This window comes from Ptychodera flava, chromosome 4 (genome assembly GCF_041260155.1).
Source record: "Ptychodera flava strain L36383 chromosome 4, AS_Pfla_20210202, whole genome shotgun sequence".
NCBI classification, from domain to species: domain Eukaryota; kingdom Metazoa; phylum Hemichordata; class Enteropneusta; family Ptychoderidae; genus Ptychodera; species Ptychodera flava.
Window position 1 is genome coordinate 17,693,399 of NC_091931.1, and position 13,871 is coordinate 17,707,269.

The window sequence follows — 13,871 nt, forward strand, 5'->3', positions numbered from 1 at the left end:
CTCCCTTCTACGGTCATCGTGTGTTCAGTAACGAGATGGTTTTCTTTCAAGTCGAAATCAGGATGAAAGAGTCGCTTTTGAGGTTGAAACCTACGGCTAAACCATCTCTAACTAACTAGTTTTAGATTTACTGCCTCTCAAGAACAGCTTTTTCTGTCATTGTTCTAGTATCGCTGTGATGTCCAATATTCTATGTAGTAGATCAAAATGATAGGTGTTAAAATCAACAGATGCAGATAAGATTGACCGAGAGAACGAAACAACAACTGGATGATAGAACGTGGGTGGAAAAGGCAAATTAAATACAATTCGCCAAAGAAGCTGTGGCAAAATCTTTTAAAACTTTACATTGATCAAACTTTTAAGTTAGGTTATTTTCTTGGAGTGAGACGGTGTTGTCGTACTCCACGCACTCGTAAGAGCATATACCATAACCTAAAACCGTAAAATTTTATTACATTTTCTACAAAGCGTAGAACACTGATAACGTGCGACAATTTGTCGAAAACGATATCTACACTCGTGTCCACGATCAAAAATAATGCAGAAAAATCTGTTTTACCTCGCTTGGCATAGGCTAATGTTTTGGCACAAAAATGTTCACATAAGGTTTCAAACTTAAACGAGTCTCAACGTGACGTATGGTGAAAATACTCATGTGCAGTTTGTTATGCGCAATCACTCATAACAGTGATGCAAGGTTTCTCGGAGGGTCGTCATTGAGCCTGCGTGTTCGTGTGGATGATGTGAGAAATGGAACTACCGCAGCATCTTCGTCAGAATGTCGCCACAGTCATTCCACTCGTCGCACTGCCAGTTGTCAGGGATGCATAACCCATTGGCGCACGTGAATTGGTATGAGTTGCAACCTGTGTCGTGCAAAGACAAAGAAATACGTTTGATTTGCATCTTCATCAGTAGAGGTAGCCCTATGCTTGATGATTTGTATGGACTGAGTCAATCTTTTGAGTAGTTTTGTGATAAGGAATACCATCCTAAAAGCGCTCGTTAATCAAGTTAAAGAATCAATGCACGGTCAATGCAAGGTCAATTCCAGCTTACTGTACTGCCATATTTATCAATTTAAGGGAGTGAAAACATTGTGCTACATGGGCATGCGCGTCTCCTTGTTCGTGTTTAAATGCGCAGTACACAGGGTCGTAGGACCTTTCCCTTAATTGACATAGCGAGTGAGAGGAAAGGGAAAGGGAGCCAGGCAGAGACAGAGAGGATAGTACTATTGAGCCGAAGTTTGCCGATCGGAAGATCAGCAGCTAAAATCCACAGTAGCATATACTGGCTGATGAAGAAATGATCGTTCCCTTTTCTCAGCTGTTCACCGGATTATACCGACTTCCTGCATGACACTAAATCACCAAAAATATCATTGTTGCAAATTCTCGGATACAATTTTAAATCGAGGAAAGTCGAATTTACTAGCACTATGACACACTTACTACAACTCTGCTCGTCCGAGATATCGCCACAGTCGTCTATGTAGTCACACTCCCAGTGATGAGGAATGCACATTCCATTCACACACTCGAATTCGTCGCCACGGCAACCCGCTTCAGAGACGTATGAGAACTCTGAAGTGAAAGATAGCGGCTTATTATAGATGGCGTTTACAGCACAAGGTGTTTATATATAAGTGAAAGATTTCTGGCAGAAGAAGGTACGATATTGCTCTAGTTACCGTTTGATTGCAGCTGATGTCGAGTCATTTCTAAAGTCAGTTGATGCTTACCCCATCCTTTCATGGAAGTCAGTGTTTTCCATATAAATTTATCTCTCAGAAACACGATCATATAGGTCGCTGGTGATGTAAAATGTCGCGCGCTGACCTTGTCAGCTTGTTTTTCCGTTTAGTGAATTTTGTAAACATTTCAAATCGTATGATCAGTGTCGTGAACTCGGGAAATCCTTATTTCTCCCTCGGTAGTAGGGGAAGGAACTGAGGAACGTGCAGAGGGGACTGAAAGAGAAAGTGGGGGGGGGGGGGTCACGAGGAAACCTCAGTTTGGGGGTCCTCCAACATTGCACGCAATGTAAATCATACCGATAAACACTTCTGGACAGGACAGAAGGCAATCCTCTCAGAAACCGGTTTTCTGAGGTTATCCAATGAAACAACTGTTTCAATGACTGATGATCATAAACACTTTATGCTTGTGAAGACTATAATTCTGACTAACAATAATTACACAGCCGTATGGACACCCTATTATCATTTACTGCTATACTGACGGTCGCAACGTCAGCATGAACTCTGGCAAGCAGTTCGAAAGGGTGTTACACAGACACAAACATCAAAAAGACACGAAGAAAATGAAGGACAGGGAAAAGGGATGGAGCAAGTGTCAGAACTCACCGCAATATTCTTCATCGGAGTTGTCACCGCAGTCATCCCAATTATCACACAGCCAACTGTACGGGATACAATAGCCGTTAGGACACGCAACCTCGTCATAATTACAGCCGTTCCCGTACGAACTTAGTGTTCCTGAAAATGATGAATATTCTGAATATGGGTCTGTAATATACATGCATATAAGCTTACACACCATTTTTTTATAAATAAAGGGTATCTTCTCGGTGAAGTAAAACACTGTATGCAAAAGCGCAGAGGTGTACAGGCATGCATGAAATTGCTTCATGTATAAAGTGTCGGTATTAACTTAAGTTCAAGATCTATTCAGGAAAGAGCAGCCAAAGCAGGTATTACTGTCAAGAATACAGTCTAAGTAAATAAATTTATACAATGCGAATGTTGCACATAATATACAGCACAATGATGGTCTGGAGTGGACTATAAGTGAGTCAATTTCAGTCTCCTTGTGCAATGTCTGTCTGTCAGTCTGTCTTCCTCTATCTGTCTCTCCTTGTTTGTTTCTGTCTGACTGTCTACCTCTGTCTCTTAATTTCTGTCTGTCTGACCATTCTGTCTGGCAGTCTCTGCCTTTTCATCTGTCTATCTGTTTCTATGTTTACCTATCACAGCTTTTTTCTATCTCAGCCTGTCTCTCGGACTCTCGATCTGTCTATCTGTCTGTATCTGCATGTCTCAGTCTGTCTGTCTGTAGTTGTTTGTCAGTTGATTTCTCCGTCGTCTTTGCGTCTCCGTCTGTTTGTCTGCCTGTGCCCGTCCGTCCGTCCGTCCGTCTGTCTGTCTGTCTGTCTGTTAGTAAAATTTATGTTTATCTGACTCTTACTTACCGCAGCCAACTTCGTCTGAATCATCGCCACAGTCATCAAGGAAATCACACTCCCAGTACCAAGGGATGCAATTGCCGTTCGCACAGGAAAAGTCATCATAGCCACAATCTGCTGTGAAGGGAAGGTCGTGAGGTTAAATATATATGATATGCATTGGACCCGAGATTTGAGTTCGATATGAAACTTTGTAAGTCGTAACATATGAAATTTTCCAGGAGAGCGATTTCATCGGTTTTGTACTTTAAAAAATCGTACTTGTCTCTTGTCAGAGAGTAGGTTTGAATATCATTACATAGCTGTAAACTTTTACCCCACATCAGAAAGAGTAAAGAAACGCATGAAGACGGAGACACTGATGCTGTGAACGTTACCATTGGCTCTCATTTTTGGTTGAAAAGCAAATTGTGTCTCACGGATAGTACTCTATAATTGGACAGCAATCAACTGAATAGCGGATTAAGAGTTCCATCCACCACTCCACGCAATCACACATGTTGTTCAATGTCACAAGAGAATAATTATGCTCACCTGCACTAGATAGTTGCTTGGCATTTCTTGAATCAACTTCAAAAGTAAACGAAAGAAACAAAGAAGATTGTAAAACCTGAGCACTTTCAACTCTCCTGTCAACCTTTTACTTATTTTAGTTTTTCGTAAATATGATTTTAATTCTCGACATTACATAAAACAATATCGCATTGAGTCAACAATAATTTGTCGTGATTCTTCCAGGGGAATGGCGGCGACAAAATTTTTTTAGCGACAATGGCAAGATTGAGACTGCGACATGCATCGATAAATTTAATGCGACTGGAATTTTAAGCTTACCGACGTTTTTCTTTAAATCTTTGCGTTTCTGGATTATGCTTGGGTTCATTTTCCCTGTTCGCGTCGTCTCCTCAAACATATTCATTGATTTCTTTTTCTTCACTGCTTGAGCAAGCAGTTTCTCGGCCTTTGCGTTTGTAGCCTTCTTTCTCTTCAGCTGTCGCAATTTCTCTTCGAGGAGTGTGTTTGCGTGTTTCTCTTGGTCCTTGTGTCGGGTTTGCTTGTTTCGTTTCGCCTTTCCCTCTGTCATTGTCTGTTCGTCGTTGTCGTGTGTTGCCTTGGCATTCTTCAGCTCATTGCGCTTCCCTTCAATCTCGACCGCCGTCTTCCTCAGTTCGGCGCTTATCTTTTCCTTCAGGCTGAGGTACTTCTCGTCGGCGATGTGTGCCGTTTGACCGTCAAACATCGCGTCTTTTAGATTGTGCACGAGGGACCCAACGTGAGGAACCAGTTTCCTTTTCATTTCAGTCGTCTCAGCGTCTTTTCTTTCAATGGGCACCCCGACGTCAGCCTCACCAGCCAAGTGGGCCTTCGCCTTAGCTGCTCTCAGAGCATCCAGCCTCCTTTCGATGCGTTCTTTTTTCTCCTGGCGCTTGTTCTTTGCAATCATCTCTGTGGCCTTCTTTTTTTCAACTGGCGTTCCAATTCGTGTCTTTTCAGCAAGATGTTTCACTTCTCTGAGCGCAGTCATCTTTTTCTGCAAGCGCTCCAGTTCCTTCTTTTTCTCCATAACAAGGTTGTCTTTCTGTGAAGAAACATGTGAAATGTGCCTCTTGGATGAATATTCAGACTCGCAAAGTTTTACTTTTTTTATCATCTACTGCTTGTCAGTGTTCAGTTTAGAGCCCTTAGAGTAAGAAAATTTTCAATATGTTTTTTGAAAAGTAAAAAATTTTATTTCCCCGTATACAGGTAAAGCAGGAATGGCGGCCACTTTGAATTTACAATATCGGTAAATGTTGGGTATGTTTTACGCTGGTACCAAACTTTGCACGGTGACCCCTGATTTTTATTTTCGGTTCGGTACGTGTATTGTTGAAAGTTTCATTGCAAGTTTGGGTTAGGGTTAGGCCTATATATCTTTCACTTTCGAGACGCCCACATTGCCTTAGTGATTAATTATATGAGGCAAATAAACATGGATGAGCTCTGTGACTCCTTTATAGTAAAGCCATTGAAATTATCACATATATATGGCATACTTGTTATGTCTTTCTGGCAACGAATATAAACGTTAGAACCTCCAGAAAAAGAGTCTTGGTGAGACACCGGGAGAGGGGGGGATATCGCCAAAATATGTACAAAGTAAGAGTGAAGAGCGCCGCTGACGATATACATGAACTTTGCTGTGGACAATATGAATTTTGACAAGATTCACTTGCAACAGGACAATACCTATAGACTTTTGAATATGTTAATTATTTACGTGCTATAAAAAGAACACAATGTCTGCTGATCAGACTCCATAAAGTATACTGAAAGAATCGGAAGTAGCAATACCAACACTTCATTGCGCGGTGTGCAAGAATGCAATGTCCTCACTGCTACTGAGTAGTCAGCAACACGTGACAAGCCTTCAGTGATACAACACATGTCGACAAGTTGACACTGGGTGTTGCTACAAGATAAAAGAAACAGACACAATAGAATCGCCGGACATTGCATCAAAACAAACTGCGGATGAAGTAATGATTACTTAAAAGCGATTTCCAACTTACACAATACTATGCGGCTTTGGCTTAGGTCTCGAAGTCCCCGCCAATTCAATGATTAAGAAGAGGAGTTCGGAATCTTACTCATATTCTTGCCAAGCCAGCCTGTTCAAATTTGATGAAGTTTCATGAAAACACTGTGCCTTTTTAATGATTAAATAATGCATATTCTGGACTGCTCCGGTCTTCCGTTGGTGTGATCGTTTCTTTTAATATTGTTTTAATATAACACAGAACTTTACTTGATATTTTTTTTCATAGCTTGAATCGTTATGACGTCTTATTTAATGTTTCCGAATGACATGTTAAACGTTTTAGGTTTTTGATTTGTTGTTCAGGTGTCCAGGTCCTGTTGTAATCGCAAAAACGTGATCACTGTGATTGTTCAACAAATAGAAGAGTATAGGTACCAGGGGATGAGATTATCCATAGAAAATGAAGCTATGCTAAATGGGATGCTATCATTGAGAGAGGCAGGGAAGTTGCCAGGTGAGGTAGCAATGTTTGCCCCATCACGTCCTCGAAAGAAAGCTTCCTGCATTTTATTGTCTGTCTGTACAAAGACAAGTAACGTGAACACACACATGCATGTCGAAACTACAGTTACGTCGGACCCCTAGATTGATCTGCCCGTTTGTCGTCCGCTCATCCATCCATCGAACCAACTCTCTTTATCCCTTGTCTCCCCGCCGTTCTCTGTCTGTCTGTCTGTCTATCTGTCTGTCAGTTGCTCGTATTCCACATGCCATCTAGAATTAACGACCAGCCAACGGACAAACAGGTATCAAGATCCAGATAGAATGTCATTGTGACCATTGTCTTCTCAGCATCGCATTTATGATGCCAGACAATAACCATTCGCTTTCACACGCTCATTAAATAGGCAAAGAGGTTCACGCAAGCCAAGATTGGAAACCGATTTACATGTCGATGCCGGATTGCTTTCCAATAGACTAACAGCAGGACTATGCAGATACACTGTCTGTGTGCGACTGTCTGTGTGCAGCGGACCGCATACAATTTACAAAGAAGTTGTTAAGAAATGACGCGTGACATTGCGTAATGAAAATGTGTCCATCGTGACAATGGAATTACCAAGTGCACGATGTTTCTATTTGTTTGTGACGTGATTTTCAAACATTGCATGCAAGGGATTTTTAAGGAGACGAGTGTTTGCCAGTCGATATCGAAACTCTTATAGAAAAGTGACAGAAATTGCACAGCACTTACACTGGAGGGTCATGGATGGGTTGTAAAAGTCTGCCCTTGTATTTTGGTTGCTAGTGCATTTTTAGATCACATTTGGTATATGTGTATGTATACAAAAAAGAGTTTTATGGTAGGTCGACGGCGTCTGTCTGTCTGTCTGTCTGTCTGTCTGTCTGTCTGTCTGTCTGTCTGTCTGTCTGTATGTATGTATGTATGTATGTATGTATGTATGTATGTATGTATGTATGTATGTATGTATGTATGTATGTATGTATGTATGTATGTATGTATGTATGTGTGGATGTGTGTCCGTCAACATCAAAAACTCCCAAACCGCAGCACTTACCATCTTAGTATTTGGTGTACAGATGCACTAAGGAACTAGAGATGCGAATTTGTGCAAATGAACATGTCATGTCAAATATATGCAAAGGAGAAAAAAAGGGATATCCTGTAAATTGCTAAAATTCTGTAACCACAGGCCAGATTTTGTGGAAACTTAGTATGCAGGTTCGATTTGTGAAAATTGTCGTGAAATTTTGATGGTTGTATTTTTTGGCAATTTTCCCCGTTTTTGGTCACAAAATCTTCTCTAAAAGAGCTCGTCTCGTTGCCTGGAAACTTGGTATGCATAATCCTACGATTAGTATCAGTCAGACTTGTTCAAATTGTCGGAAATTTTTATATGTGTGCTTTTAGGGCAATTTTTCTCATTTTTGGTCAAAAAATCATTTTCTCCCAAAGTTCTTGTTGTATTGATTTGAAACTTAATAATCTTCATCCTAGGGTTGTCTTCTGTCGGAATTCTTAAAACTGTGGTGAAATTTTAATATTTGTATTTTAGGGCAATTTTTTCTCATTTTTGGTAAAAAAATAATGTTCTCTGAATTAAATATTTTGATTGCTTTGAAACCTGGAATTCATTACCTAGAAGCAACCATAGTTGAGAATCTTTTAATCGTGACGAAATTTTCATATTGTAGTTTGGGGCAAGAACCAAGTGTCTTTGACGCAATGTTTACTTTTGGAGAATGGATTGTGTTAAACAAACTTATCAAAAACTACATCGCGTTTGATGGATGTTGAAAAGCAAGGATCCACATCTTATCTTCGTAATTGTTGCAACCATTGACGTCAAATACTGACGATTCACACATCAACCTACTTTAAGTAGCTTGTACGTTCCCTCTCAAGTACAAGGTGTCAAAAAGGAGTGTAGTCGATGAGTATATATTTCGTGGTTTCGTTCAAATTGTCTTCGAAAAACAGAATAATTGCCATACTTCAGTTCCTCATTATTAAATGCCGACACGAGTTGCGTCGATGACAGACCAAATTGACCAAATTATTTTGATGAATTTTGTGGTCTGTTAAAATATGCTGTGAGGTGAAAAAAGTTGCAACTTTTGCTGATGTGCGCCTACGATAATCTGACACCACGACAAATATTTAATCGGATATGCAGTATTGAGGAATGGGAACGCATCGCATCTACATTTGTCGACCGGTTGGTTCAGAGCAGTTGACAGACTCCCGTGCAGATAACGAGCCATTAAAATCAATGAGGCTTTGTTTGTTAGTTGTCGGTTTGTTTGCACGGCAAGCTGCCATAGTTTTGTAAAACACATGCAGACAAGCTGAAGCGCCGGCGTCACTCTTAAAGGGCCATTATTTGTAACTTTTGACCATTTTTTACCTCGGAAAATTTCATGTTGGAGGCTCATATTTGTTGCAAAATGTTGTTTTTAATACGAAGAAACAAACATGATTAGTGATGTTATAGCCACATAAAACTGCTAATTTTTGTTCAAACGTGTTGCCCTTCCGAGCTCGTTTGTTGACGTCTGGCATGCTCAGCGTGCTGGGGAGAACACAGATATGGTGACGCCGCGATCACGCCAGATGTACAAGTTCACGTTTATTGCGGGATCAAAACAACATTGCGTCGTGGATTGCCAGACATCTGGCTACGCAACGTGCTCGGACAATGGACTACGACGTAAGTGCCGGGCATAAGTAATGAATATTTATTTTGAAATTGCTGTAAATGGCTCGCGCAGGTGCAGAAGAATGCCTACGTTGCAATCCGCGTGTCAACAGAGTTTGTATTTCTGTCCGGACAAAAATTGAAATTTTCGTTGTAAAATCACATGTTATTTAGTTGTAGGGAACGTAATGTTTCCGAATAATATGCGATTCTCTGTTATTTGACAGGCTATTCAACATGAGCCAGTGATCATTTCAATCAAAACTAACGGAAAAATCGCAAGAAGATACAGCTAATGGAACTTTAAAGACCGGACGTTTTCTACATATTTCTCAAACTATCGTGAGACTGACAACCACAAAACAGGGAATTGATGATTGAAGGGTACCCCCTTGCTATTTTCTGAATCTGAAGTAAATTTCCAGAAGGGATTGCCAGTCTGGGCTGAGAATAAACTATGAAGAAACGTACTACACAACAAACTTTAGAATCATTTTGTTAAGATCTTACCAGATTTTGAAATTAACCGTTGTATATGCCATCTGTATCAGAAACTTCATACTTCAGTTGTTGTTGTATATGTGTATATATTATGTTGTTAATATGTATGGTTATCGCAATTGCGAAAATTGAAATTACGGTTGATGTAACATTTAACAGTCAAGTTTAGAGTGTTTATGACAACCACACGTGTTACGAATTTCACTTATACTGGAAATTGCTAAAGACGGACGGTTGCAGCTTGCACGACGCTAAGAGTCGCGTTAAACAGGTAACAGGTGATAATAAGACAGTCTGAGCAGAGCAAAGAAAGGGACAAGATTATGACACGTGCCTTTACCTGTAAGGGAGCGTTCAGTTATCACGGCCGGGGATACGCCGGGGTCATCTTAAATTTGAAAACTGCAAACGGGGGGGGGGGGGGTCATCTATTTTTCAAACAGCACATGCGGAGGGAGGTTCAATTGATTTTCATAAGTATCCGTCCCGCCAAAAAGCACTTTTAGTGCTAATAATATTCTGGGAAGTAAAAGTGAGTTGCTACATAATTTCATTTGCTGAAGTAGTTTAACTGTAAATCTGAATAAAAGTATAATTATCTGTCACATGAACATCTTGCCTTGTCAACTCTGAGGCTTGTCTTCTTGTAAAGTTAGCTGGCTGAGGGCAATAGACAATTCCGATTACTTGCTTATTAGAGATATAGTAAGGTTTATCAGGGAAATATTTTATAGTTCATCTGTAGACTATCATAAGATTAAATAAAATTTTAGGTGAAGTTCCAATGATCATAATTGTTGTCTACATCTGAACTTTTAAACACTCTATTTGAATAAAGTACATTTTTATCAATTGCCAGACACTTATTAAAGCACATATTTAGTTAATTTAGTATGTGAGAAAGTAATTCATACTATTCTCATAGACTCCAATGTACAGTGAATCAACATTTTCGGTGAAATTCCAAATCAAAGTTTACACACTTGCACTTGTAACAATCCTATTCTAATAAAGTACAATTATGTCAATTATCCAACGTCTATATATGCACGAGTATAGCAAGTTTTTCGCTAAAAAAAATATTCACAGTTTGTCAGGTAACAGGACAGTTATCCCCGGGACATTTAGTCCCCGAACATTGCCACATACCATTTACCCCCGGCTATTTACCAACGGACACTTACCACTCGGACAATTGCCACACAAGACATTTACCACCCTGACAATTACCCCCTCTGTTAAAAATTCATTTAAAGAACGTCTGATTCATTATCTTTATTCTCAAACAGTTTCAACTTTGTTTTGACATAGCGTAGACACTGTCTATGATTCAAAAAGCCTTATGGAATGTATTATATATATTGGTGATGAAGGAATTAGTAAATATTTTATGAAACATTTAACACACCTTCTACCCGTAAAACATGAAACTGAAAATGTGTGTAACTTTCGATGCAACCCAGTTTTGACCTTAAAAACGATAAAAAATGAAAAAAGAGACAAATATTATTAGTTGCTTAGTATTAGAGACAAGGTTATGTTTAGGGGAAGCCAAAAATGATTCGTAAAGAGACATTATTTTAGTCTTTTTACTCCATATAGTTGTTATTTTAATGTAATTTTATAGTATTCATTTATCATATAATGCATGGTTAGGCATACAGTGTCAAGTTCAACATTAACAGTTCAACTTACAGCCGCAGATACTCCGCGTGACGTAGTGGTTAGTACAGGCGTCCCGGGTTCGATTCCCTGATAGGCATCGGGTAAAATTTAGAATGTGTACTAACATTACGAGGCATAGTAAAAGGTAGATCATGTGTCGCCCAGCAGGATACAGTACTAGAAAAGATGCACACACAGTCTTCGCGATTGTTCGGGAACCTTCTTTTTCCATTATTTCCCATTTAAAATAATCGCAATCATACCAATCCAAAATCCAATAACACTAGGTCAAAATTTGTAAGACAATAGTTGTAAACATAGACAAAAAACAGCACAGAACAGACAGTAAATAGACGGTACACAAACAAAGTCAAATTCATGAAAGAAAGATATATGGACCTCTGGCCAAAAGACCAAGAAGTGATGTCAGGTGTTTCGAAAATAGTAATAATTTTGACAAAGCAATATTGTCGTTGTAAATAGTATTGGGGGTGAATATCCGGGTGGTAAATGTTTTTGGTGATTAATGTCTCGGTGGTAAATGGTTTGTGGTAATTAGCCGGGGGTAAATGTCTGGTGGTGATTGTCCAGAGGGTACTTGTCTGGATGGTAACTGTCCTAGAACCGTTTGTCATAGACTCCCATATATAAAGGATCAACATTTTCAGTGAAATTCCAAAGTCAAATTTTTGTACACATACGAGTTGTAACCACTCTATTCCAATCAAGTACACATTTATGTCAACTATCAAACGTCTGCAAATGTATTGCTAGACTAAGTTTTATATTGCAAAAGTATCATTCATAGATTTCCAATGGACTAAAATGTAAAGTGAAACAACATTATCAATGAAATCCAAATATCAATTTTTTGTATACACACATGCACTTTTTACCTGCCACTTTCAAGCAAAGTACAATTACATGAATTATCACACATATTTAAATGTAAAGGTATAGCTTGTTTTTAGGAAAAAAATGCTAAAAGTTCTTCCAATAGACAAACGTGTATTATGATGTGATATTTTAGTACGAAGCCCTTTATTGGCCACATTTCGCTTATTTGCAGTTGTGCAAAAAATGGTAACCCTCCCCAAAATACATGCTTAAAATTTTATGACCCTTCAAAACTGCTTTCGCAAAAAATTGCGACCCACCTGCAATTTCTGTTAAATCCCTTTGAGAGGAGATTTCAAAATTATAGCAAGTCAAAAAGTCGAGATTTGAACGCAGTGTTAGTGTGTGAAGAGAGTCTTTCGAAAAAATCTGTGAACTTATTTTTGGATTCTATCGACGCGCCCCCTCCAGAGGCGCTTGTGAATGCAGTTTTACTCAAACAATGTGAATGACCCACCCTCTTAAGTTGACAAAGAAGTCTTTACATCTTAGGAGGGGTCTTCTTTTTTGGTGCAACGGGTATACCCAGGGGTTCACTTATTTAACTGATGCCAGGGAAGAATTTGCCGGCCTAATTCTGGTCACAATAAATGAAAAACTCCCTGATATATTGCTAAAATGAAACCTGCTGTTCAAGAAAACCGCACTGCATTCGCGGGTTTCGCAAAACGGTGAACGCATACTCTTACCTTTTGCTGCGAAGTCGTGATCTTCTTGTGTTTGATTTCTTCTTTCTTCTCTTGATTGACAGCCTGCACGGCTACCAAACAGGCAGCCGCCAAAACGATGGCCGTTGCAAATCGCATTGCTTATCTTCCGTCAAAATTTCCAGAAACCCAAACGAGTATGAGAACTACTGCAGCCAGGAATGGTTGTGCTTCTCTGAGAGGCGTCGGTGCCAATGTCATCGCAAGAGGGTTACCCATAGTGCACAGCGCACTATCATCCATTGCAGGTGGACTGCACAGGTGGGTGTAACCGCCCAACTTCCATACACGTCAAATCCTTGTTCATCATGCGCCGATTACATGCTTTCTTGATCTTATTACAAGTCTGTCTATGGAGTAACTGAGTCTTTTCATAAATTTGGTTTACAAATTCCCAGTTTTTGCTGAATCATGAAAATTTCTAGACCAAAGTCACACAGAACTTGTCATAAACTACACGCCGGCATCTAAAATATGACTTAGAACTGCCGTAACCGACAATTTAAGATAAAACCCGGGTTTTATGCAACTCCAAGTATGTATGCCTATGTGACTGTCCATTTGTTGCAGAGACGAAGCATTTGTTTCGGATGTTTTCTCACGAGAGATCAATGATTCAGTAAGAATAGGATTTGTAAACCAAAATTATAGAGGAACAAAGAATTTGTCGGTGGAGTGCAACGTAACAAACAACAGTGACCGACTCTAATCAAAATGCCTGACCGTTTATTAAGTGTCTCCTGGGTGCATGTATACACTTCCTTCGCAAGCCGCAGTGTTCGTAACCTTCATTAAATGGGCCATTCAGATGAAGTAAAAAACAAAAAATCCCCTGTGTGTGAGAAGCAGGACACAGCCTTGTTTACTAATTAGAATTTTTTCCAGCCAATTGTATAATGCGAAAGCATGGGAGAAATGAAAATCTGCAAAAATATAAATTGCACAGGTCATCGACAAAAATTTCTATCACCTTTGTCAGAAAGCATATCAGTAGGTCAGTAGAACTGCTCAACCAACTACTTCGAAAAAGTAATAACTTTTGCAAGTGTCACTTTGACGGGAAAACATGCAACTTCCCTACTTAACTTGCTCTCAGCGCTTGTCTATTCACAGTAGCCTACCGGCTGGACAAGTTGATGGATAAGAAGA

At 39.5% G+C, this 13,871-nt stretch overlaps 1 protein-coding gene across 1 annotated transcript; it reads right to left on the minus strand.

Annotated features, from left to right (window-relative positions):
• Positions 1–759: 759 nt before the first annotated feature.
• On the minus strand, positions 760–13,016 carry LOC139132112 (uncharacterized). Its single transcript, XM_070698503.1, has 7 exons — positions 12,705–13,016; positions 4,045–4,789; positions 3,745–3,780; positions 3,217–3,327; positions 2,372–2,503; positions 1,458–1,589; positions 760–869 (listed from the first exon to the last, which is right to left on the minus strand). The coding sequence occupies exons 1-7, from the start codon at positions 12,819–12,821 to the stop codon at positions 760–762; spliced, it is 1,383 nt and encodes a 460-aa protein (XP_070554604.1). The 5' UTR covers positions 12,822–13,016.
• Positions 13,017–13,871: the final 855 nt, after the last annotated feature.

What these genes read in the sequence shown, in the direction of transcription:
- LOC139132112 (XM_070698503.1), bottom strand. Translation starts at nt 12,821, where the DNA reads ATGCGATTTGCAACGGCCATCGTTTTGGCGGCTGCCTGTTTGGTAGCC. An exon ending in TTCAGACGAAGTTGGCTGCG is followed by an intron (nt 2,504 to 3,216) that starts GTAAGTAAGAGT and finishes CATCATTTTCAG; the next exon opens with GAACACTAAGTTCGTACGGG. An exon ending in CTCCGATGAAGAATATTGCG is followed by an intron (nt 1,590 to 2,371) that starts GTGAGTTCTGAC and finishes CTTTCACTTCAG; the next exon opens with AGTTCTCATACGTCTCTGAA.